This window comes from Molothrus ater, chromosome 3 (genome assembly GCF_012460135.2).
Source record: "Molothrus ater isolate BHLD 08-10-18 breed brown headed cowbird chromosome 3, BPBGC_Mater_1.1, whole genome shotgun sequence".
NCBI classification, from domain to species: Eukaryota; Metazoa; Chordata; class Aves; order Passeriformes; family Icteridae; genus Molothrus; species Molothrus ater.
In genome coordinates, this window is record NC_050480.2 from 87,561,500 (window position 1) to 87,587,897 (window position 26,398).

Sequence of the window (26,398 nt, forward strand, 5' to 3'; positions counted from 1 at the left end):
AATCTTACATGATGAGAATCCCAGCAGATCTACCTGCTTCATTTCCAGCTGATAGACTTTCCAAGAAAAAACCTTGATCCACTTACATTAGTTAAAAATCTTCAAAAATCTAATTATCAAGCTCTTTCTTTATTCATCTGAATATGTTCTAAACATATCAGAAAACTGAAATAATACAGCATAAAATAAAACTTTTGTTTCTTTAATCATTGTCTTACTTTGTTGAATTTTAAAAGCAAAGCCAGTGGAGTACTCAGGTCAGAGAAGCAGTATAAAAGGAGACAACAAAAGTGAGATTCAGAATGTCCTTATCATGAACAAAGCCAGCTTTCTTCTTAAGCTTGTTTCAAACAGGAAAGACCTTGCTCACATCACATACAGTGTTTGACTAACCTATAGCACCATAAGATCTACTATTTCAAGTTTCTTATGAGCAACTGTTTTATCCCTTCTCCAAAACATTTTCATGACTCTTTTAATCTTACCAGGTAAGGGTGTTTGTGTTTTTATGTTATTCTTTTTTCTATTCTGACAAGCTAAGTTTGTTTAAGAAGTCAGGAATCTAACTCTCCCCTGCCTTGCATCTGGTGCAGGTTTACATGTGTTTCTAAAGAAGCCTGTGAGCCTTGTTGGGTGAGGGAACCTTAGTCATGCTGTGAGCTCCAGTGGAGTGTGAGCACCCATGTGCCATGGGATTGCCTCCTCCATTTCATCTCCTAGTTTGCTTCTGCTTTTATCTAAGCAACTGAGTATTTCTGAGTCATGATGAAAGATGGAACATAAAAGGTGTGTGTTGTAGACACCGTGTTTGTATCCATAGTGTCGTGGTTAGGAACTTATTTTGTGAATTTGAAATTAAGTTCCTGCTCCCAACAAATGCTTCTGTTTGTACAGTGTATCTTCTCCCTCTCTTCCTTTTAAGTAGTTTTCTCACACACTCAGTCAAAACTGACTCATTTCAAACTTTAAGTTCTTGGATTTTGCAAGGCTTGTAATTAACAATGCTACATAGGAAAAACCTTTTAAAAAGACAGAACATTAATTGATCTTTTCAAGTTACCATATTAAAATATGTCCAAGTTAGAGAAAATCTACAAAGTGAGCCCATCATATGGTAGACAATATAAGCACTACAGACAATATAAGCAAAAACATACAAAAGACAGACTCAAGCAAGGCACCTTGAACTGTGCTGTAGGATAGCAGATTATTTGAGAATAAAAGAGGGTAAGTATTTAAAGAACTACACAAATAATAAACAATGTCCTCCCTGGTGAAAAGCATCCTCGTGGACTCTGGGAGTGCTGCAGGGGAAGAGACTGCACTGAGTTCCTGCAGGCTTCCGACAGCCACTGCCTTCCACAGGGGTGACGAGTTTTCTTCAAAAAAATCAAAGGATTGGCAACTTGGACTTGCTTATGGGGGCAGTGCCTTTTAAGTCTCCTGATGTGGTCAGAGCAATGAATTTTCTTTGATGTTTTCATGGTATCAGGCCATAAATGATTACACACTTACATGAAGGCACTTACATAAAAATCTGTAAGTCAGGTTCCAGTGTCAGGGAAGTCACTATCCAGTGGCACATTAGAAGATGAAAGAAATGGACCAAGGACAATTTTTCATATGCAATTTGAATCATATAAAAGCCTTTTGTGCTTGACAGCATTGCAGATATGACATGATGAGAATTGATCTTCCATTTTTGTTTGACACAGCTCCATCTTTCTTGCCTTGTGCATTGCCCTTGGGAGGCGCTTGGCAGAGAGCAAGAACAGAAAAGAGCTTTGCTCTAAATGTGACATGACCAAATGTTGTATACACTGCATGCTGGGAGACAGATGAAACATGCAAGATGTTCTCTTGCTATTCCAAGAAGTAGAGAAAATACTCAATTTTAAAACTGGGCTATAAAATATATCAATACCTAGAAAATTCACACAGCGGAAATTTCCATAGAATCATAGAGAGGTTTGGGTCAGAATGTACCTTTAAAGGCCATCTTGTACCCTAGTTGTAGTGACCAGGGACATCTTCCACTAGAACAGGTTGCTCAGAGCCCTGTCCAACCTGTTCTTGAATATTTCCAGGAATGGGGAATCCACATGTGTCTGAGCAACCTGTTCCAGTGTTTTACTGCTTGTCTGGTTCATTGGCTTCCAGGAAATCATACTGAGCTGAATTAGATTTTGAAATTAATCACTGTGCACAGTGTGGGAACAGCAACAGGGAAGAGAGATGGGCTGGTGGGGCAGCCCCTGCTCAGGCCCTCACCAGGCTGCTGCACACAAAACTGAGGCAGCACTTGCAGAAGCATGGTGCCAAATGCTCTGTCAGTGCTTGAGAGTGCTGTGGCTGCTCCAAGGGCAAGGATGAACTGAATTATGTGGTGCCCTCTCCCAGCCCCAAGCAACAAAGGTGTTGTCATGAGCTGGTTGCTCCCTGAGTGCAGCAGCACAGGTCACACATTTCCTTGTGCAGAGGTCTTCTGTAGCCAGGTGTAATGAGGTGCTTCATCCATGCTTTGCATCTCACCAAAGATTTATCTTCCCCAGAGTGTAGGAGAGGTTTATACCTCTCTCTCCATCCAACTATACAATTTCTGGGGTTTGGCCAGAGGTCAAACACAGCAGTAAAACAGCAGTAAAATAACATTGTAAAGTGCTGGGAAAAGGGATGCAGCCAGGGATTTCTACAACCAGGAGAGCTGAGGGTGCACCATAAAACACAAGCTTATTGAAACGTCCCTGATACGCTATGAAAAAGGAGCTGTGTTGAACGCCTGGACGGGGTTTCCAGGTTCCTGTGTTTCCATACCCACAGCTGGCCATCAGCTGGTTTGTGTCCCCTTGGCCCTGCCCCAGCTGTGCCCTGGCTGCTGTGCCCGCTCCCGCCTGGAGGTGGGGTTGCTTGTGAGTAATTGACTCCCAGGGAGATAACTGGATCTCTTTCTCTCTCTTTGACTTGTATTTCCTTGTTTCTTTTCGGGGAGAAGGTTGTTTTTTTTCTATTGCTGCTGACATCAGTTAAGAACACCATCAGATGCTGCTTTGTTGTGAACTGTGCAGCTCAGATCTGCCCTTTCTCTGCTGTTCTATTGGATGCATTTTTGCAACCACTTTTAAAAATTTTTATTTAAAAGTCCAGCTGTGAAATATTTTTTTAGGCATGAGTAAACGCCCTACTTTACTAAATTATATTTAGACCATTTCTTTTGTGAATACAGTCACTATCAAATGTGATCTTTTGCATCTAGCAAAGGACTGTTCTCATTGTTTAGTGAGAAGTCTAAATTTCCTGTTCAGGTCTAAAAAACTACTTCCACCCCAAGTGATGACAAAACAGGTAAAACTAAGCATGAAATCATAACATTATTCATGAGGTTTACATAAACCCCTGCACATGCTCTCAACTGTGCTGATAATTTTGTTTTCCCCAGTTAAGGGTACCATCCTTAGCACTGGAGCCACTGCAGATCAGCTGTAAAGTCAAATTTAAAAAATATGCATTATTTAAATACAAATTTCAATATGAGCAGAGCTAGGCAGACATTCCTATTACAGGTATTTTCTAGTTGGGGAATATTTTCTTTTAAAATTTACCTATTTGAACTAGGTAAAGTTGAAAGTATGTCTGGTTTTCTTGCTAAAAAAGGTCAATCCAAATTCTTTGTTCTTGCCCTTATTCCATCAAACTTTGGCCTTTCATGTGTCATTTCACCTTTGATTTGTAGCCTCTGTCCCCAGCAGCTGGCCTTGCTGCCAGCTGTGATTTGCCCTGTCACTGCTGGCTGTGCCTTTGATGAGAAGCTTGGGCTGTAGCTGTGACTGTTGCCTTGAGAACTTCCCTCTCTGGCTAATACTGGAGTATGGATCTGTGGGCTGGGAGAGGCCAGGGGAAGGGAAAGGCTTATAAAAGAAAAACAAGATGATGGGGTTTGTTCTGTTCGGTTTTAGTTTAGAAAAAATGATAAAAAGACATAATGAACCATCTTTTATGGACTGTTCTGCAATGTTTTGGACAGACATTTTGGCTAGAAGTAGGCAAGGAAAGCATATGTGTGCATCTGGAAGTTAAAAATTATTGGATGTTAACCTGTTGGCAAGACATCACATTTATCATGCTTTATTTTAAAAACTGCTTTCAAGCATCATAGCTAGTTGTGGGATTGTTCCTATCCTGAATTTTTGCAGCCAACACTGCAGCTGAATTGCCCCAAGTTGTTTAGATGGCTTTATTTTGCTTCTTCCTGCAGAGGACCAGGCATGCACAGGCAGCCCCCTGTCTGTGCTCCAGCTGAAGGACTCTGAGTTTCAATGTAGGATGTTAATCCTATTAAATGAGAGTGTCTGAAATAATTTGATTTTTAGTTATGTGTGATTCAAACAAAATTGAATTTTTTTAGTGTAGAAAGTCTTAGTGGTTATGTTAGAAAAGTGACACAAACAAGGTAATGGAAGAAGTTTCCACAGAGAGCTCACTGGTTTTGCTACAGGACATGTCCATTTTGAAGTTTACTTTTTAGGTACTGAAAATGTAATTTTGGGGAAAAATGGAAAAATAGTAACTTGTTTCAAGTAATTAATGATGCATTTTTCTGAAAAAGTATTCTATGTATTTTGACAATTTGAGATTGAATAGTAGATCCAATATTATTTAAATAATGATATTTAAAGCATGATGATGGAAAGTGAGTAGGAGGATTTGAAATTTCAACAGAAGAATTTTAAACAAGTTCAAACACTGCTGAGTAACCACCAGTGGAGAAAACAGTGGAATAACAGGAAATCTTGATAGTTTGTCCTCCTACACTGGCATAGATTTTTTTCTGCAGAATTATCTACAGAAGATGGAAGTTTCACACCTTCCCACATGCCTTAGACAAGCAACTCAGGTGCCTGTACTGGAAGGGTTTTCCATTGCCATCCTAAATGTCTCTGTGTTGCCCTGTCTGTAATGGGCAGTGGAAATAGTTTGCTTCCTCTTTGCTGTGCCATTTTTTCACATAGGAAATCTGTTCTATCTTCCCTCAATCATGCTGCCCAGGAAATGTACATTAAAATACAAATAGTAAAGAAAAGTCCAAGAGCCAATTTAATAGGGTAATGCTGAGGTCAGTGAAAATAAGCAGGGAAATAAGAAAGCGAAGGTAAAATCCCTCTGGGACTCTGGGAAGAGAAGCACTGGGTTTGAGAAAAGGATATAACAAAATATAATGCATGTTTAGAGTTGTTCAGTTTTGTTACTTTCATTTGTTTGTGGTTTGTTTTGTTGTTGTTGTTATTTTGTTTTGTTTTAACAAAACTGAAAGAGTAAAGGAAGCTGATAAACCTGATATTGTGATATTCCTGGAGCTTGGGTGAATGTGAAGGCAGTGACAGAGTGCTGGGCTCTTAGGGGATGGTTAGGTGCAGATGGTTAGGCCACTGTGGTTAGAAATGTGATGTGTGTTGCTTACATCCATTTTGAGTTGGTTTTGCTTTATAGAGGAGCTTGATTGATACCTCTGCTGCAAGGAGAGAGGGACTAGAGGCCTGAGCCTCTTTTCATTGAATTAGACCTTGTACAAATGCATGCTCTGTTACTTAGTTGCATTTGGAATTGCATAACTGGCACCATCCTCAGCTGAGAGTTGTTTTTTCATCGGTCCCTATGATTCAGATTTGAGGAAATGGGCTCCTCAGCATCCCATCAGGGAGAGAGGCACAGAGGAGGATGCCTGGCTGCAGGACAAGGAGCAGCCATGGTTTAGGGACAGTAGTGGCACAGGTTCACAGGGGGTTTCAGAGGGACAGTGGGCAGGGGGTGTGCAGAAAGCAGAGGGGCAGAGATGCAGCTGCACGGGGACCAGGACATTTGATTTGTTAGAAAGACTCACCAGAATGTGTCCAAATCAGCAAGAGTCAGTGTCTGTGTGAGCTTTCACCTGCCTGGAGAGGGCGCAGAGGGGCTGCTGTAGATCACACCTGAGCCCACTCTTCTCTTGGGAGTGCAGGTTTGCAGCCTCTGCAGCACTTCTGGGCTGAGACACTGTTCAGCCTCTGCTGTACAAAACTGGTTGTTCATTTAGTAATGCTTTCTCTTTACCTGCAGCAACATGAAACACTAGATGTAAGACTTCCCCAACACCATGTGTTTTGTGGAGCAGTTAACACAATCACCTCAGAAATGTTGAAGGAGCACTTTTCATCAATTAAATTGATTTTATAATTTTCAGACCTAGTTCCATCATAATATTTGAAAGACAGTATGCAAGCAGTCATGAAATGTTTGAAGAAAATCTCTTTTAGAGAATTAGTTTCAGTTCTTTGGAAACTGTGTAGTAGGAATCATGCTGAAAAAGAGTACTTAAAAAACTGACATTCAAAATGGCTAGGTCTTTTCTTCAAAATGACAAATAGGTACAGGTGACTCTGCATTGCTAATGAGATGCATGTCAGTCATGGGGAGGTGTGCACATATCTATTTTTGAGCAGCACAGTACACAAATAAAGGTCTTCCCTGAGCTTTGAACTGACAGCTCAATGAAATGCAAAGCATGGTCCTGGATATGACTGTAGGTAACTGGGAGCACAGACCTCTGCAGTAGTTCTTGAGCTGTCAGAATTTCATTATGTGACCCAGCAAACCACCTGTATGTATAGATGTGCATTTGCTGCACTGCAAAGCAGCTGGCTGCTGGCTGTTGTTAAGCAAGAAGCATATTTCAGCAAAGATCAGAACTATCCAGAGCAAGGAAAGCTTATAAATTATGTCATATGTGCATGACAAAACCACATCTTTCCAGGACTTGTAGCTTTGCCAGTGCTTAGGATCTATATAGGTTATTTAAAGCTTCTGGAAAGGTGCCCTTCTTAGTTTAAACAGAAGAAGGGGGGGAAAAAAAGGTACATAATTGGGTGCTCAGTACACCAGGATATACACTAGATTTATACATGGTTTTAAAATCAGCTTGCACCTATCAGGGGTGAGATTCAGCTCTGGACTGACAGCTGCAGTTTGGTGTCTGCGTGTAGTGTGCTGTGAGCAGAGGGGAGTTGGACCTAATGTCAGAGGAGCCTGGGGAATAATTCATTTCATTTCAATGCAGACACCTCCTGGCTGAATATGCAACACCACAAGGCATCAATATGCTGGTGTCATTTCCTAAATCAAATAATGTACAGAGAGGAAATAATAGATAAACAATTGAATTGTGTGATGTCAACATTAAATGTTCTCATGAAGTAGAAGCAGCTGATAAGTCAGAAGATCTAACTTTCCTGCAAATTTTCATACTGCTAGTAAGATGGCCACTTTATTTATTAAACATTATCCTCTTACCTGTTTGTTAGAGATATTGCCTCACCCTTATATGTTTTCATTACATGTTAAACCTTTTTTGGAAAGCAGTAAAAAGGAGGATGATTTTGTGCATCAGAGTGAAATTTGTAATAATCTATTCATTGATAAAAACAATTACTGATACATTATATGACTATATGACAATTACTGCTACATTATATGACTGACACTGGGGTTTTTTTCCTCAGTTACAGCATTTAAATTAATTTTAAAACATTGCAATATGATTCTCAAAGAATACAAAGTTCTTGTCCAAAAAAAAATACGAATCAAATCCATGTATGCATATTTTACTGACAAATTTAAACATTTATGTTTTCTCTTAATGTTTCCCTTAAATATGTTTAGTCAGTAAAGAAGCTGAAATATGCAATTTTTTAAAGATCAAGAATTGATTTGATTTATGGCTCTTAATTAATCCTTTATTGCTTTCAGGGGGATGAATTGAATGAATGATGAAATTAAATTAATTTTGTATATTTACTTGTCTTTATTTTTAAAAAAGTATCTTAATCTTTTTTTTCACCTAGAGGAGGTTTTTTAAAAGATTAGCTAATGAGAGGAAAAGGCAATTTATCCTAATTTTGCTTTATCAGTGGCTTTTTGACATAAAACAAAAAATGAAAGGCAGACCAAGGGCAATCATCCTTTATTGGAAGTGGTAAGAAACAGAAAAAGGATAAGCAAAAGTCTGAGGTACTTAATGACTTCTTTGCCTCAGTCTTTAATAGCAAGACCAGTTCTCTGGGTGCCAGTCCCCTAACCTGTAACACAAGGATAGGGAGTAGAATTAAAGCCCCTTAATCCAAGGGAAATATCCAACACCTGCTGCACAAGTTAGACACACACAGACCTCTGTGGAGAATCCAGCCAGGGGTACTGAGAGAGCTGGTGAAGTGCTCACCAAGCCCCTTTCACCATCTCCTGGCAGTCCTGGCTAACTGGGCAGGTCCCAGCTGACTGGAGGTTGGCAAATGAGATTCCCATCTAGAAGAGGGGCTGGAGGGAGCATCCAGGAAACTTCAACTTGACTGACCTAATCTTCTATGACAAAGTGACCCACTTAGATTTTGTCTACCTAGAATTTAGTAAAGCCTTTGCCTTAATTTCCCAGAGCATTTTCCTGGAGAACCTGGCTGCTGATGGTTTGGACAGGGACACTGTTGCTGGCTTAAAACTGGCTGGATGGCCAGGCCCAGAGGATGGTGATGAATGGTGCTACATTCAGCTGGTGGCTGGTCACTGGTGGTGTTTCCCAGGACTCAGTACTGGGCCCAGTCCTCTTTAGAATCTTTATCAATGATCTGGATGAGAGCACTGAGTGCACCATCAGCCAGTTTGCTGGTGACACCAGGCTCGGTGGGAGTGTTGACCTGCTGGAGGGCAGGAAGGCTCTGCAGAGGGATTTGGACAGGCTGGATTGATGGTCCAAGGCCAGTTGTGTGAGTTCAATGAGGCCAAGTGTCAGGTTCTGCCCTTCAGTCACAACAGCCCCATGCAGAGCTACAGGCTGGATGCAGAGTGGAAAAGGACCTGGGGGTGCTGGGCTTCAGCTGGCTGATCATGAGCCAGTGTGAGCCCAGGTGGCCAGGAAGGGCAGTGGCATCCTGGACTGTATCAGCAGGAGCGGGGCAGGGATTGTCCCCCTGTACTCAGCACTGCTGAGGCCACACCTCAAATCCTGTGTGCAGTTCTGGGCCCCTCACTGTGAGCAAGACATTGAGGGGCTGGAGTGAGTCCAGGGAAGGGCAGTGGAGCTGGTGAAGGGTCTGGAGCACAGGGGCTGTGAGGAGCGGCTGAGGGAGCTGGGGGTGTTTAGCCTGCAGAAAAGGAGGCTCAGGGGAGACCTGAGCTTCTTCTTCTGTCTACCATTGCCTGAAAGGAGATTGTAAAAAGGTGGGGTTTGGTCTCTTCTGCCATGTAACAAGTGACAGGGCAAGAGGAAATGCTGTCTACCATTGCCTGAAAGGAGATTGTAAAAAGGTGGGGTTTGGTCTCTTCTGCCATGTAACAAGTGACAGGGCAAGAGGAAATGCTCTGAAGTTGTGCCAGGGTAGGTTTATACAGGATATTAGAAAAAAAGTCTCTACAGAAAGGGTGTTCAAGCATCAGAACACATTGCCCAGGGAAGTGGCTGAGTCACCACCCCTGGACATGTAGTTGTGGCACTTATGGACATGGTTTAGTGGTGGACTTGGCAGTGCTGGGTTAGTAGCTGGACTTGATGATGTTAAATGTCTTTTCCAACCTAAACAATTCTATGATTCTCTATGGTGTTGGACCTCTCACATATTGTTTTCTCATCACTTGTTTCCCCTGTCCCTTTAAAATATTCCTATTAAACACATCCCTGCTCTTGATCTGATTCTTTTCTCTGAAATCTTTCCCATCTTGCTGAAGATACCTCGGATAATCCTCACACGCCCGTCCACTTCTGATGAAGATGCCGACCAGCTGCCCCCAGACCCTGAGGACTTTGAGCCCGAGGAGCCTGACAGCACAGAAGGCCATGCCTATTCAGACTGTCTGAGCAGTGCTTTCTATCCTCCCTAATAAAGTACTTTTCTGGCAGGAGTTCATGGGTGGTTTTCTTTCCCATTGTTTGATGACATTTAATGTAGTACTTGAACCACTATGCCTTATTTATAGTGAAAACCATGACATGGAGGATGGATTTGTGAGGAGAACCCTGCTTGTATTTCTTTGCCTTGAACTTCTTTCAGCAAGAACTTATGAACCTGGAATGCACTGGGTCAAGTTTTGTGAATGTCACCACGTGTTTCAGTAGCCACTTGTAAAGGTACCCTGCAGCACCTAAATGTAATGGAGAAAAATGCAAGTGATTTTTATTCAGAAGGTACTTTACCCATTTGGAAACACACTGAAAACAACTGTATAGTTGGGTGGGAATTTTAAAATCTTGTGTCCATGATTTGTCTAAACAGCTCATCCTTCTATCTCTGCCCAGGTTCCTTTGATTTGTCCCTTTTAATGTCATTTTCTATGAGGATTTAAAAAAAAAAATCTGTCTTTAAATAGTCCTGTTTTGTTTTGTTTTTTTTTACCCACTGAGAAATGTTATCTGTGTTGGAATTCTGTATCTCATTCTATTGTAATAAAGAACAGTTTCTCCAGTTATATCAGTAATGTGAATGTATATCAGATTTGAACAGGACCTGTAAGTTGTATTTCATTAGATCCACATGCAGGAGGCACCTTATGCAACTATGTACCTGATATGAAGTGAGAAGCAATTTATTATGCATGAGGAACTGCCTGAAACTTCTTTTTTTCCCCCGACTTGCATATAAGCAGAACACTTAATTTGCCTTACTGCAGTATGCCTGTGTTTCATGTATAGATGTGTATGCGAGGAAAACATTTAAGAGCAAAGTGTTCTGTACAACACTTTTCAATCCTTTAATTCTCTTCACTGCTATTCAGTGCATTGGTTTCTAATGCATTTTAAGCTGTTTAAGGGAACTGTATGGGACTGTTCTTTTTTGGGGGTTCCATGGTGCTGCCTTAACTCAGAGGTGGGGTCTGGCCCTGCTAGACTTGAATGCCATGACTTTCTTTTCATGTACATTAAGTGTGCATTTATGGTTTTTATGATGTTTATACAGTTTATTTTCCTGTAAATGTACTATAACACAACCTGACCTGGTAAATGCTCATATTTTATTCACATTCTTGAGAAAGATTTCTCAGGTGACCATTCATAACTTCAATGAATGCTGGTAGCTGGATTTTACAGAATTAGAAAGTTTCCAGGAGGGTATGGCTGTCACAAAGAGAACAATATCTCCTACTAACAAAAGGGAAATTTTATTTTGAAGAGATGGATTTGTGCTAGCAGTATGATATCTAGTCAATGGCATCCAGTTAGGTTTTTTATTATCTTGTACATCTGCATTTTAATTGATGATAGCAATAGGAATATTAAGCTAACTTCATTCATTTGCAAAATGAACATTATCTTAGAATCTCCTATGACTGTAATATTAAAGACTGTATAATGTGCGTAAGCATAGGCTTAAATGATATTGATAAATGAAATGTTATTTAAAATATTTGTTTCCCATCTCTTTTCTTCCTCCAAAATATACAGGGTTCTTCCACTATGACTTAATGTTTGATCAATGCACGTTGTAAAAATATCAAACTCAGAACCCACAAATGCTTTGGCCCTCTAACTAGTAATGCACAATTTACTACTACTTTATTGTGTCTCACTAGACTGCAAAAAAACCCACAAACCCTCAGCTGTTATAAATCAGCCTTAGATTGCAGAACAAGTTGTAGTTGAAAGCTAGTAAAAATAAGAGTTCTGTTGAGAACTTGGTATTTTCTTCCTTTTTACTTCCCATGCAGAAGCGTTTGTTTTAGATTTTCCATTAGATCTTGGAAATCAAAACAGTTGCTATCAAAATTACAAGCTTTTAACCAAATGCTGTCGCCATTCAGGTAAGTTTTAAACACTGAGATTTTTATCTGTCCTTCTTCACTGATTTTCAAAGCAAATTTCATACTGCAGTGTTGAAAATTTTGCTGTGAGTATAAACTTACGGTGGTAACATTTTGTAGAGCTGCATGTCTCTGTGGACATGCAGCTGTACAAAATATATCAATCAAAGCCTATGCTTATTCAAGCTTTCATTAAAAAAAACCAAAAAACAGTGGCAGTTAATTATGTTTTGCTTTTGCTCTGCCAAAGAGGGGCAGGGGTAAAGGTCAGAAGCTGGTGTCCTTATCAGCACTGAGTAAAGTCTCTTGAGGTTTGGCTGTTTGATAAGAATGGGCAGAGACAGAAGGTGGAGAGGCTCAGTGGGAGTTGGTCTTTAATGACAGCTCATATCCTGTGTCCTCATTTCCTGCTGGCCTGGGAGGTTACTAGAAAAAGTTGCTGCCTGGCTATGGACTAGTTGTTTTCTGTGGGGAACGGGCTCCTCCTCATTCTCAGCTGCCACATAATTTAAAGATAGCTATGAAGGTATATAATGATTTAGTAGTGTTTTTCATTAGCCTAATCTCGTTATTTTTGCATCCATCGTTGTGGAGAAGGCATGGCAGTAGCAATCAATATGGGAGGGAAGATTTTTCTTTGTGCAGCTAATCTATTGATATATATTTTTCAGCCCAGGATAATTTAGGTTTGCTGGAATTTAGCAGTAATATTTAGGGACATCATGTATATAGCTGAAACAATGGATATCTGACAGAAGTCTGTTGTTCCATTCCTGTCTGTACTCCTGGAGGACAGTAGATGTAGGACCTGCCAGCACAAGGATAGTCCACTTTAAAACAATTAACTTAAAAGACCTGCAAAGAGAAGAATGCAAGTACAGGATTGCCATTCCAATCCTGGAAGAATGCTTCCTAGGATTGCCATGTCAGAAAAGGACCTGAGCTCTTGGAATCAATTTACTGTAATGTTGAAATAATCTTCCTTGTTTTCATCCTCAAACATAAGCAAACTTATCTCTTTGGAGAATATTTGTCAAGGAGCCTTCAGCTCCCTGTCCATGACATGCAGGACTCTGCTTCCTCACACACAAGGCACTTGTGGTGCCTGTGCTGTTTTCCTTTTCCACACCTGCTGTCTCCTGCTCTGTGAGTGTTTGCAGAGCCAGCAGGGTGGACCAGGGAGTGACAGCAGCAGCTGTTGGGTGCTGTGGCAGGAATGTGGACCCATCTCTCCTAAGGATCAGCTTCCTACCCTTGGCTCCTGGCTGCCTGGAAGGTAAGCCTGCTTCATATGCTGTCTCTGTAGCTCTGTCATGCTCTTGGTTTCTGCAGGGATCCTGCCATGGAATACCATCTCGAAATGCTGCTGGGGTTCTGTGATTCCAGGCGTGTGCATGTGACCTTGGATGCATGTGACCTGGGCTGGCACAGGGAATGCTTGCTGGTGGGGCAGGATGGGGCTGAGAGAAGGGTGAGCACCAGAAATAACCTGGGAAGCTCAGCTTCTGCTGGACTGGCACTTACAGAGGCACTGCTGAGTTTGGTGCTTGTTGTTACTTTCAACTTTTTGATTGAAGTGTGGGACAGAAATTCTCTCCACCTTAGAGCTTTAAAAATCGCTGTGAGAGTAATTTCTGTATTAGTCTTCGGGTTTTTAACTGGTAAATGTGACTTAAGTAGATGGTTTTCAACCGAGTATGGTCTCATTGACCACATCAGGGGCAGAATTAATACTTCTGTTGAATTTTTATGATGTGTCTGATGCTGAGTAAATAAAAGCTACAGGCTTAGGAGAGCAGAAGTGCAGATGTGTGATGTGTGGTGCAGCCACTGGCTGGCTGCCCTGGGCTACTGCTGAGCCAGGCTGAAAATGAAAATGTGCAAATTTAAAGAAGTGCAGGAGCCACAAGAGTGAAAACACAGCTGAGTGTGACACACAAACTTCATGATTGCATCACAAGCATTCACTTGCTTCCTTCTCCAGGAACAGCAGATCAAATGAGCACAGAAAACACATCTGTTTAAGTGCCTTATTTACAAAATAGTGTTATTTGGGATATTCAGCACTTGGATCTTACAAGAAAGCCCACAGCCCTCTCCTCCATCAGCTTCTTCTCTTGGCCTCTTGTTGTTTCTCTTCTGCTCTGAGAAGAGAAACAGGTGTCAAGAGATGAATAACTGTAATAAAAAGAAGCAATTGGAAATAGCACAGTAATTTAGGCAATGTCTAGAACATGCTTTTTACTTAGCACCTGTTTGCCCTGTTTCCCCTTGTGAAATAAAACAGGAAATATACAGTTACTAACAGTGTGTCAGGAAGTTCTTGGAGTAGAATAACCATTATTTCTCTGTAGGAATAAGAAATGTACTCTCATGATTGTATAAAACCATGGTCTTTCCTCAGGTTTGGTGAGGAAATGCCATGCTGAGCAAGGTGTGGTAGATAATAAGGTGATGTCAGCTTTTCTATGCTATCTCTAGGGTCCTTATATAATAGCCTTCAGGCTACAGAAGAGCTCTGCATCCACTGTTTCCTGGGCTCCTTGATTTTAGTGCGAGGGCATGAAGTTTGGTGTCATATTCCCTTGTATTCATAGCCTTTTTTTCATGTTCCCATCTCCAATGCAGTTTGCTCCAAGTGCCTTGCAGTTGCACGGGCAGCAGCATGATGCATCCAGAATATGAATTTCCATTCATGAGAAGTGGAGATTCTCAAGTGAATGCTTTAGATGGTGTTACAAGAATGTTAATGGGAAACCTACTTGTGAAATGACATACTCTCATCACTATCTTATGTTAAAATTATTGAGTACAGTTCACACCATAATTAATTCCTTGTGTCTTTCTGTAGCGATTGTTTTCGATATCAAAGGGTGAGCTGACACATGAAAACAGTATTGGACCATACAAGTAAAGACTATAAACATATCTGAATATTAAGTTCTTGGGTAGTTAGGATGAGTGCTAAGTTACATGCTACATAAACACCAGATAAAAATCTGCCATTGCTTGCCTGTATACCTCTCAAGTCCTGCATTGCTGGTTTCTTGCACCACTGAGAGCCTGCTCTCTTACCAACATGGATATCTGTTCCCCAGCCCAAGGAGGAAGTGCCTCCCCTGGAAGCTGCTGTTTGCAAGCCTGCTGACATCCAGGATGTCCCAGCTACCAGAGGGACAGGGCTGGGAGGGCGCCGAGCCACGCAGCTGAACGTGCCCACCTGAGGTGCTCCTGTCCTAGTCTGTCAATTAAAACCATTGCAAATGGACTTCATTGCAAATGAAGATTTAGGGGACTGGAGGAGCTTCAGGTTCTTCACCTGCACTGCAGGAATGGTCAGTAATGTAAGCAGCAGTGTAGTGCAAGCTGCTGTTTGGAGCCCACTGAAGACCTCCTTTGAGGTCTTTAAGTGGTGCAAAGCCATTATGAAGTCCCTTGCCACAGGGATAAGTCTCAGCCTCACGAAAAGATTATGGAGGTATGAACTTCTTGTTACTGTTTGCCTTCCCACTGAAGAGTGGAGAACTGCAGCTTTCCTCTGGGTATTATGTCACTTACTCTTGCTCCTTTTGTCCCAGCAGTTCCAGGAGACACAGTGGGGTGTATTTTTGCTTCATGACATCAAGCTCATATTTATTCCCTCTGCTGCAGCAGCCCGTACAGATTTGACTGGTTCTTTGCATTTGCCTTGCCATATTTACTCTTCTGATGGCTCTCTTATACTTCTAAAAACACAGGTAAAATAAAGGCTAAAGAAAACAGTTGTCACTGAAGTAACTTTTTGTTTGTTCTGAAGAATGTTTAAGAACAGGAGCAGTCTTAGGTTTTTTCAGCTTTTCATATATAAGGTATAAAGACTGTTGGGAGATGACTGGCTACCTTTTCTTCCTATTCAAAGCTCTAAAGATCACGTGAATATAGCATCTCTAAAAAAACATGCAGAAAGGAATGTGCCTAGTTAGGGCTCTTGAAAAATTGTAGATGAAAAATGGTTCAATATTCATTTATTCATTTATCCTATCTGCTTATTTATCCATTTTATGAGAGTCTTCTTTTACCAATGTGTGAAAGGAAGAAGTGGAAAGGATGTGTGTTTACTGGGGATTTAGTGAGATGCTTAAACAGCCAGCTTTAGAGCATGTCTAATGAACCACAGATTACCAGAGAGCACATTCTTTAACAGTAGGAAACATTTTCTGTGTTACTCTGTGTCTTCATGCTTCCCCTTCCCTGCAGAGCCAGGCTTGTGTGTGAATCACACCTTCGACAACGTGAGCCCTGTTGATGTGGCAGCAGAAGGGTGTGTTGTAAACCTTGGCATCCTCAGCAGAGCTGCTGAGAGGTTCCTCCAGCCCTGCAGTTTCTAAAATTGGCCTCCTGACTTTGTCACTGTGAACCAGAGCCAGGTTATTCTTCAACAGTCAAGTAACAAACTCCACAACCACCCTCGTGTGGCTGTCGGCTCCATGCTACTTGTTCACTGGTCCCTTCTTCACAGTGCCTGATGGAAGTTTAGCATTTCAAAAGTGCAAGATGTCACTCTGATATTAGGATAGGAGAGTACTCTCTGCTTGAGGGAATGTGGGGATAGCTCAGTCCCAAACACTCAACAGGGAAATATCAATAGTTATGGTGAAACACTGTTTTAAAGTGCTTTTCTGTATGCTTTTGTCTTGGCATAGCACATGTAAATTATATTCATTATTTTGCTTGCTTAATAATCTCTGTGAACTCAAATTAGTGCTATTGAGACATAACTATTAATTTTCATGGACTTTTTCGGTATGAGCTTTTGGGATAGAGAGGAAAAAGGAGAGAGTGAATGGGGCTGGTAACCAAAATCCATCCTGAACAATCTGCTGTGATACCAACCCAGTGTTTATTGTTATCAGAGGCAGCTGTCTGCCCCCTCTCCACACTTCTATTTGTGGATTTTTGATGGCTATAAATGGAAACACACGCTGACCAGAAATCACCACGGTGCTCCTGATACTTTTCTGTCCTGACTCCAAAAGTACAGGGATATCTAACATGTAGTCAGGTTGAATCACTTCTGCTCAGGATATTAGGTGGTTTTTATTCCTCTGGGAAATGGAGTTAGGAAAACATGAAAGCAAAGCCTCAGGAAGAGAAGCTTTAGAGGAAAAGCAAATGGTAAGATATATTGAGAAATGTTGATTTTTAAATTTTTTAAGTACTATGGATTATTTATTTTTCTGCTTATTTTAAAAAATAAGCAGGAAAATAAATGATCCATAGTACTTTATAGGAGTATTTCCTGGCTTCCTTTAACCACTGACCTTGAAGATTAAAACTTCATTCATGTATATTAAATTAATTATGACAGTGCATTTCTGTAGAAATTATGTAAATTTGTGAATTCATTTTGTGTGCATGTGAAATGCCAAAACTGAAATCTGGTTAAACTTTATTATCATAACCCAAACTGATAGCTAATATCATTGATTTTCTTGTATTTTTCTTAAGGGACTATATCCTTGCACATAATGTTCCATAACTTTAGATCGGTAAATGGCAGAAGAAATTATTTGTGTCTGGAATGAATCTGAAGCTTACTGAAAAAAGGTGTGACCAAAACAAATTATTAAGAGAAAGTGAAAACAGTCAAAACACAGCTTATTCCTAATTAGCTGAGGCTTGCAATGCAATTTGTAATTTGCCTTGCATTAATGAGTTTTTTCCTTGATGTCACAAAAAGGGTAGTTTATTCTTGGCTTTGCAAAGCTGTGAAGAAAAGTGGTCATCACTCTTGCTAAGAAACAAATTAGCACTGAATTTTTTAGCACTTAAATGGTGGTATTGCATTGATTTGGTTTCTTAGTGGGCCAACTTTTACTCCTGTTTAATCACAATGTTGGCCTCTGCCAGCCTCAGTTAAATTAGTTTTGGCAAGCTTGTGTATTAGTTAACAGTTTTCAATACCACTTCACCAAGGCAAGTGCATTAGGAAATAAAGAAATAAGGCAGGAAATAAGGAAAGCACTAAAACTGAAAGTAATGACCTGGTCTTATAGTACCTTTTCTTTAAAAAACCACGATTTATCTAAAGAGTAGTATCTTAAAGAGCATTGCTAAAGCTTCATTGCTTAAATTCTAATGGGAATATTATTTATTGTTTTAATTGTTCATTTTCTCATTAATCAATGAATTAATTCTTTAGACAGTGACCTAATTTTCAATTTGTGGTTGATATATAAAACATAAGGAAAACATCAAAATTAAAAACAAGTATAAAATCCACTTGATCTTTAAGGAACGTTTTGGAGGAAACCTTTGACATTTTGTTCTAGCTCATGCAAAGAGAAAATGCATAGCAATGTAATCAGCCTGTATGGTTATCTAATTGCAGACCATATCCTCATGCACAAAGAATTGAGCAGCCAACCTTAAGTAAGGCTTTTCCAGAATGCAGAGTGCTTCATTTGGAACACTAATGATCTGCTGTTGACCTTCTTTGTGTGCATCATTTACTAATTTTAAGAAGAGCAAACTGGAGCAAGCAGGGCCCCCGCTGCTGGGAGCCATGCTAACGCCCATGTCAGGTCACACACTGTTCAGTGATTTCCAAACTAAATCCTCCCAACACGTTGAGCTGAGAGTGTCCCTGAGCAGTGGCAGGTCACGCTCCTGTGGGTGCTCAGTGAGGGGATAGAGCTGCCTTGGCTCAGGGGGTTTCACAGCACTCTGTTGACAGTGGGGGAATGCCTCTGCTTTCGTCCCAGCCCCTTCTTCCCTGACCCCTTCCAGCTGAGCCCCAGCCTCCTCTACATCCCACCTCAAACTGCCTCTGCCTGTTTAGTCTTAATGCCTTTCTTTCTGTTTGCTAGGTTGATTACCCTTTGCCCCCACATTTTTTCCCTAGTTTTGCATCTCCAGGATTTTTACTGATTCTGCCCTTTACTCTTAGTTACATGCTAGTCAGGTCAATTGACTGCACTGGAGCAGTGTCAATCTGTGGTACAGATACTATTTGTACATGCTGTTGTGGATGTCTGTTCATATATTTAACTTCAGTAGAGCAAATACACACACTGTTTCATGCTCTGCTTCCACCTCCTGTGCTGCCTTTTTGCACTTCACCTCAGTTGTAAATTCTCAGTTTTGCCACACTGGTGTCCTGGTAAGTCTGCTTGTATTCCTGAATCATGAATAGCCTTGCATGTGTAAGAGGTTGCTTTCAAGGACATGATAGCTTTCCCAAATTCCCTGTGTTTCCAAGCTTCCTTCTACAGTATCCCACTTACCATCTCCTGGATAGGCTGAAGTCAGTTTTCCTAAAGCCAGCGTGTGTGTTTTGGTACTTGTCTTCCTCGGTTCCCCACACGGTCTTAGGCCTCACTATTTCACAGTCACTACAGCCCAGCCTGCCACTGAGTGTAAACATCCACAGCCACTTCTTCTTTGTTTGTAAATAACAGATCCAGCTGGGTATGACACTGCTTGGCCCATCCTGTGCCTGCATCAAGAAGCAGTCCTTGATGCCCTGCAGAAATTGTCTGCATTGCTTGTGCCATGCCACTTTGTTCTCTGTGGGTGTCACAAAAGCTTAAGTCTCATGTGAAAAAACCTAAACAAACAGGGTGTGCAGTCCAGATACTTCCTTGAGTTGTTGTGAGGAGCACTCTCCACTTCCTCACCCCTTCCGTACTGTCTGTAGCCCAGTCCCACTGACCTCCTCCTCCTCTGATCCTGACCCACATGCACTCACCCAGCCCTGTTGTTCAGCCTGTACAAATGTTCTCCACGTTTTAGCTGTTGCTTCACACAGAGATTGTCTTCTTTTCCCTGCCTTTCTGAAAAGCCTGTGTCCCCTTGCAGCACTATAGCCATGTGAGCTATCCCACCACATCTGTTATTTCTGTAATGTTGTAGTTCTATGCCCTATATGTATTTATATATGTAAAAGCAATCTTGGGTTTGTATGCCTTGTTACAAATATTTTCTAGCTATTTTCAAAAGAACAAAGTCTGTCATCCTGATTGTAGCATGTCAGTCAATCAGAGACCAGTTCATGCTCAGAGTCTAACATAGAAGACAGCATCACAGACAGTTTTATGAAGTGGTATTGTACCTTTACATTCACTGCTTATTGTGCATGAGATAAATACTATAATATTCTCTACCACAGGCTATTTCATGTAATATTTGTGAAATTTATTGTTAAAGAATTCTTGTCCTTGCTTCCTGGAGGAAGACTTGGCAGCCAGAATCCTGAAGAGAGTCTTTGTGTAGAGCTGACTGTGAGAATGGAAGATAATGGAGGGCCCATTTTGTGAAGGGAAAATAGAATGACTCACTATAAAATAGATTGGACTAAGTAGATGGGCATACGTGCCCTTTTCAGAGCTTTGATAGCTCAGAAGGACCCAACAATTCCAAAGTTTCCCTACTGAAAAAATGGCTCACCTCAAAATAGTCTGTTTTCATTCTAAAGTCCTCATCCCTTAATGCATATTGCCTTATTTGAATTTATTTTAATTATATTTCACACTTGTCTCTTTCCTTTTTGTCCTGTTCTCTCCCCATGAAAAACAGCACATAAACTATTGCATTTAAAATAATGTTTACAGTGGTATATTTAATGGGGAACATTTAATCTTTGTACTTTAGTTTGGATTTTAAGGTTTTTCTTTACTTTGTTCTTACATGGAGTAGCAATAAAGAACAGTTCTATAGAGAAAATAGATCAACCAAATGGATATGTGAATCAGAAAGGATGCCATGCACTCCTTAAAAGGCTAGGTTTTGAATGATAGAGTTGCAGGACTTCATTCAGAGAATTAGCTTTGCTTTTCACTAACTGTGGATACAGCTTTACAGAGCAGGGCAATTTGGATCAAGCCCGCCCAAGTGAAGCAATGGTTCATCTTCTTACTCTGGTAGCAACATCAGAAGTCCTGTCAATATCAGGCCTTCTCCATGGCAAGTGTGGGAAGTAGAGATTCCTTGAAGAAGGCAGCCTGTTTCCTGAAGTGTGCCACCTCAGGGAGCCCAGGCAGAATGAGGATGATGATTAATGAGGTGATGGCAGGTCCTGCTTGCAGGTTTTGTTGTTGATTTAAGGCCATGTAAACCAGGTGAGAAGCGAGTATGAGATGGGAAGGGTTGTTTGAAAAGCAGCAGATAAGGGAGCTGGGTGGAGGCTGGTGGGATTGGCAGGGCAGGAAGCACTGGGTACAGCCGTGCCTCCATGGAAAAAAACCCTTCTGCCAGGTCACCCCCAGTGCCATGAGGGCTGGGGTCAGGAATGGCAGCACTGCTGCTGGGGTCAGGGATGGCAGCACTGCTGCGGGGGTCAGGGATGGCAGCACTGCTGCTGGGCTGCTGGGGTCAGGGATGGCAGCACTGCTCCTGGGCTGCTGGGGTCAGGGATGGCAGCACTGCTGCTGGGGTCAGGGATGGCAGCACTGCTCCTGGGCTGCTGGGGTCGCTTCTTTTCCAGGAGCAGGGCCCCCTCCATGGGCAGTCTCTGGCACACTCCCTGGGTGTGCAGCAGGCGGGTGTGTGCTGTGGCCAGAGGTGTGCTAAGGCTCTGTGGGTCGCCACAAGGAGGAAGGAGGAGCTGAGGGAAGAGCAAGCGTTTGTCCCACCTGGACAATGGGATCTTCTTTGGCACAGCAGAAATCTCTGTGGCTGAGGAACAAAGGGTAGTTTGATAATTCGGTGCTGAAGTTCGAGTACCATGCTCATTTCATGACACAAAATTAAATAAACAGAAAAGGCAGAGAAGGCTTTATATGAGTATATATTTAATTTATTCTTTTTTATCTAAGAGGAAGGTTTTAGTTCATGCTGTGGAGGGTGTGTGTGACCTCCTCTGGGAGATTTTGTGGTGTAGCTGAAAATGTGGTGGGTGAGTTGACACACTTAAGATATTTTGTGCTACTTTGTCCTGAATTACAGCAGCTCTGGAAAAGAGGGTTGCTTCAGAAGGGCAACTTTCAAATAACCCAGAGCTTTGTAGATCAGGACTGAGGCTTTGCAGTTGCTACAGCAATAAGATCCCAACATGGTGGCAATTGCATCTTGCTGTACAGGTGTAGGAAAGTGACCAAGGCAGAGCTCTAGCCAGAGCAGCATTTCCTCTTGCATACCTAGAGCTGCATTCCTGCCTGTGTGGAGGCATGGATTACTTCAGCAAGCAATCACCCAGAAGGAGGAGGAGGAGGGAATAAATTGGAGCCTGCATGTAGCAGCATATTTTTAGCACTGTTGATGTGACATTAAACAGGACAAAAGAAAGTGGGAAGCACCGAATCTTGGTCTGCCCTTCTTTCTAATCCTGTCATGGGAGCATAAATGCCATGAGGCAGGAGCTGCCTTTTCTTTAGGCTGATGCCAGTCTTACAGAGGCACTGCTGGAGCATTTGAGGCAGGCTTTGGTTGTATCAGTGGGAAAAGAGCTATCTGGGGAAGGTGTCATCAGTGCATTTTTGGTTGGAGGTTATGTGAAACAATACCATACAATATCACACAGGGGTTCAGGAGAGGAGTGCAGCAGATTCCTGTAGGGTCTTGAATGTTGCGGTAAAAGAGGCTTTTCATGAGCAAGTAGCAATTGCCTATTTTAATGTTTGGGGTGAGGAAAGATAGGAACCCCGGTGCCCCTGTAACAGTTGCATCAGTTGCTGCCACAAAGTCATGCAGGGCAATTCAAGTGATAGAATTTTGGGTGAGGCATCAAGAAAATGCCTCATAGAAAATGCCTCAGAGTGTTAGTATGGAGAGACAGCCCATGTTGATTAATTAAAGCAGTTCTGGGAAACAGTTCTAGACATGAAACTCTCTAGAAATCAGTTAAATTTTTTTCTGTGGTATTTTTTTGAGACTTCTCTGAGTGTTACTCAGGTATAACCTGAGAGTTATAATGAGTGAGAAACCATTTCCAGAAATAAGTTTGGCTATGGAGACTGTTATTTAGAAAAAAACAATTTTTTTCTAAAGATATTCCTCAGGAATGTCTGAGTTATGGGTGATACTTGTGAAGATGTTCACTGCTGCTGCTCACACTGAAATTCAGAATGAATTCTAGGAAAAGCTCCTTCATTAGAAGTATAGTGCAGCACTGGAACAACCAGGGAATTTTTGGACTATCCACTCTGGGAAGTTTTCAGGACTTAACCATATGAAATCATGGCCTTGCTTTGGCAGTAGTCTGAAGTTGAATCCATATGCTGGAGTGGATGATTTTTGGAGGTCCCTTCCAAACACTTCTTTAATTTAATTTTGAACTACACTACGGCATTTGTCATGAAACATGCTTATAGCTTTTCCCATCTGCAAATCTCCTCACACATTTAGTATGGATACACAATGAGACTGTGGTTGTCATGAAGGCATCCTTATTCCAACATTTTAAGCCTAATGTTTTCAATTCACTGTTCTTTGAATTCTGAAAGCACTCAATAATAGAGTGGCAACATTAAATCTTTTGCTTTTGTATGAATTCCTGAAAATAGAGATTTTTGTGGTTTAATCCCAGACAGCAATTAAGTACCACACCACAACCAATTAAGTTGCACCCTCCTTCCCCTTTCCCACCCCACGTTGTGGAGGAGAATAAAAAAACCGTAAAACCTGTGGGTTGAGATAAAACCAGTTTTTATCTGTTTAATAAGTTTTATCTGTTTAACAAGTTTAGTAATTGAAACAAAATGCAACAATAATGGTAATTATAATGACAATAATGAAACAGAGAAATAGAGAGGAATAAAAGATAACAAAGCTTTTATGCACAATACAATTGCTCATGACCTGCTGACCGATGCCCAGCCTGTACCTGACCAGCTCCTCCCAGTTCATGTACTGGGCATGGTGTTCCATGATACGGCTCATAGCTTTGAGCCATATCATGGTCAGCTCTCGTGTACCTGCTCCCTGGCAAAGCAAGGGAAACTGAAAAGTTCTTGATTTAGAGTAAACACTAGTTAGGAAAAACTGAAACATCAGTGGGTTACTAAGACCTGTATCCCAGCTGAAACCAGGAAAAACTACTTGACAATGTACAGAATAAAGAGAGAGGAGTGGTTAATGAAAGGGATAAAGAAGGCAGATGTTAATGAAGCTGGGCTTGGAGGGCAACATGCATGTGGTGTCCCACATTGCTCCTCAAGGGGAGGGGGCACCCAGGATTCACAGGTGCCTGTGGTCAAAAAGGAACGACAAAAGTCAGAGGGGCTGCAAAAATTTGCAAAGTTTTATTAGTAAATTATACACATGGCAGGGCAACTGGAGTGTTAGTCCCTTATGATATAAACACACTGCAGTGGATTTTGAGTAAGGAGTAGGGTGAAAGAGGAGGGAGAGAATAAAGAGAGGGAGAAAGAAGAAAGAAAGATCACCAGTCCTGACTCTAGCATCAATCCTGCTGATGGGGTGCCCGGGGTCCTGGATCACATGTGTGCCTAGGTTTTGTGGGGTTATGTTTTTATTGGTACTTTTTGCCTGTTCTGGAGCTAAGTGTCTCACTTTCTGTTCAAATGAGTTGCCATATGCAGTTAATTCTTCTAGATCCTTCTGGAAACAGGTTGGAGGACATTGGGGGTCTTTGGTGGTCTTGCTCCCCCTCTGCTGGGTTGGCCTTTTGATGGCAGCCCATTCCTGCTTCTAGACCTCATCCCAGCACTTGTGCTGTGCCGTGTTTGCTTATCTCCAGAAACCAGAACAAGGATGTTTATCCAGAAAAGTGCTTCCCTACCTCAGTATGGCCTGCTTCTCCAGTCACATTAAGTGAGGCATCAAGCCTCCCTCAAGTGATGGTTGCTTATTTCATCTCTCCTTGAGAGGAAGATTCCACTGGATGAGGAGAAGCTGGAGTAGCATAGCCTGTATTTCACTTTTTAAGCATGTGGTCTGCTGCACTGAGGTTAGCAAAGGCAGGCTGAAGAAACACAAGCTATGTGTGGAATGAGTTTGTGCCCCAGACAGATGACGAGGCACTGGTGAGTCCCTGCCATTTCCTGACAGGATGGAAAATGGAGCAATGCCTGCTGGTCCTTAGTTTCTAGGACCACCCTAAACCTTTCCTTCCTGTTGCTGCTCCTTTAGAGGGAAGCCCTACCCTAACCCCGAAGTTCTCTGTGCCAAGGGAGCAGAGCTTCAACTCTTGATTGAACATGAAGGTCCTGCAGATGCTAGATTGATGAAGGAAACCTTTCTCCATTTAATACTTCATTTTTTAAAGTTAACTGTTACCTTTTTGGATAGAATGGATGGTGATCTGTAGTACATATTGCAAAATAATTTCCGATGGAAATTTTGCTATATTAGTACCTTTCTGGTAACAAAGATCCATTCTTGAGGAAAAGGAACAAAAGCAAATTTGCTAAATGTTGGTGAAAAATTAATTTTGCTCAACCACTTTTAATTTGTTCAGGGTTCTCAAAAGTAGAAAGTAACTGGTTGAAACTTTTTCTATCTTGAATTGTACACAAAAGAACGTATTCATACGCCAGAACTGACAGAAATCCCTAAAGCAATTTAACATTTTTCTCTATGAGACAAAAAGTGAATCATTGCCATTCTCTCTTTGCTGTATCATGTTTCTTGTTCTTGAAGAACATTTGGAAACCAAACATGGGAAAATTATAGTGTTTTATAAATGTTATGTTTTTAAATGATGTGAAATGAACCTACAGGATTTGCTTTAAACATTTAAAACTGAAGATTCAGGGAAGAGCCATCAAAAATTGTTCCCCTGTTGAATAGATTTAAAATTGTTTTTATAGAAACTCCATGCATCTCATAAAATGTTACTGACAGTAAATTTATCACCATTTTACTCCTTGAAAATACACCTGTTGGTGATGATAAAAAGAATGTTTGAAAAACATCATTCGATTTTTCAGCCTCAAGCAAGAATTAAATAGTTTAATAGACTTTTTTAGTAAATACACTTTGAAATACATCCAGATCAAACCCAAAATCTCAACTGAGTTAAGTGATAATCAAAGAGTAATTCTTAGCAAAGCTCCTGAGCCAAAACTCAGTTCTTTCAGTCTGAGACAACAAAAGCAAAATGCACAGTATCTGTATTTGAAATTCCAGCAGAGGAAAGGGCATGATTTGTCTTTCTCTCTACTCTCTACTGTTCTGTAATAGATCATTTTTTCACTAATGTGATGGAACAGATCTCAGTTAAAAATACATCAGCTTTCCTTATAGCAATCTTATTAACAGTCTTTAGGTGAATTGACTCTGATATTTACATATTTTAAAAAATCCAAAGAAAATGTCAGTTTCTTGGGTTTTTTTGTTTTTTTTTGTTTTTTTTTTTTTTTTTTTTTTTTTTTTTTGAGAGAAGTAGCCAAATCTAACAAGAAAGATTTCCTTTTTTAATTTCATTTTATTCTTAATAACAATATATTCTAGTTTACAGTGTCTTTTTCTGAGAAATAAAGTGTATGTGCTGAAGGATTATAATGATAAATGATTCATGTAATGGTTTTCAGCTCCTTCCCAGTTTCTAAGTCTTAGAAGAAGAAGTCAGGGCTGTGCACCTCCAGCCTTGCCAATGACTTGTGGTGAAACAGTGCTGCATCGTGTGATGGATTGCCTGGGGTTTTCAGAG

At 41.1% G+C, this 26,398-nt stretch overlaps 1 protein-coding gene across 1 annotated transcript in view; it reads left to right on the forward strand.

Moving 5' to 3' along the window:
* Positions 1–16,840: 16,840 nt before the first annotated feature.
* The window catches only part of MLIP (muscular LMNA interacting protein), a 104,338-nt gene continuing 94,780 nt past the window's right edge, over positions 16,841–26,398 (forward strand). The window contains 1 exon segment of the mRNA XM_036381258.2: positions 16,841–16,962. Coding sequence (XP_036237151.2) covers positions 16,900–16,962 — 63 coding nt within the window. The 5' untranslated portion in view covers positions 16,841–16,899.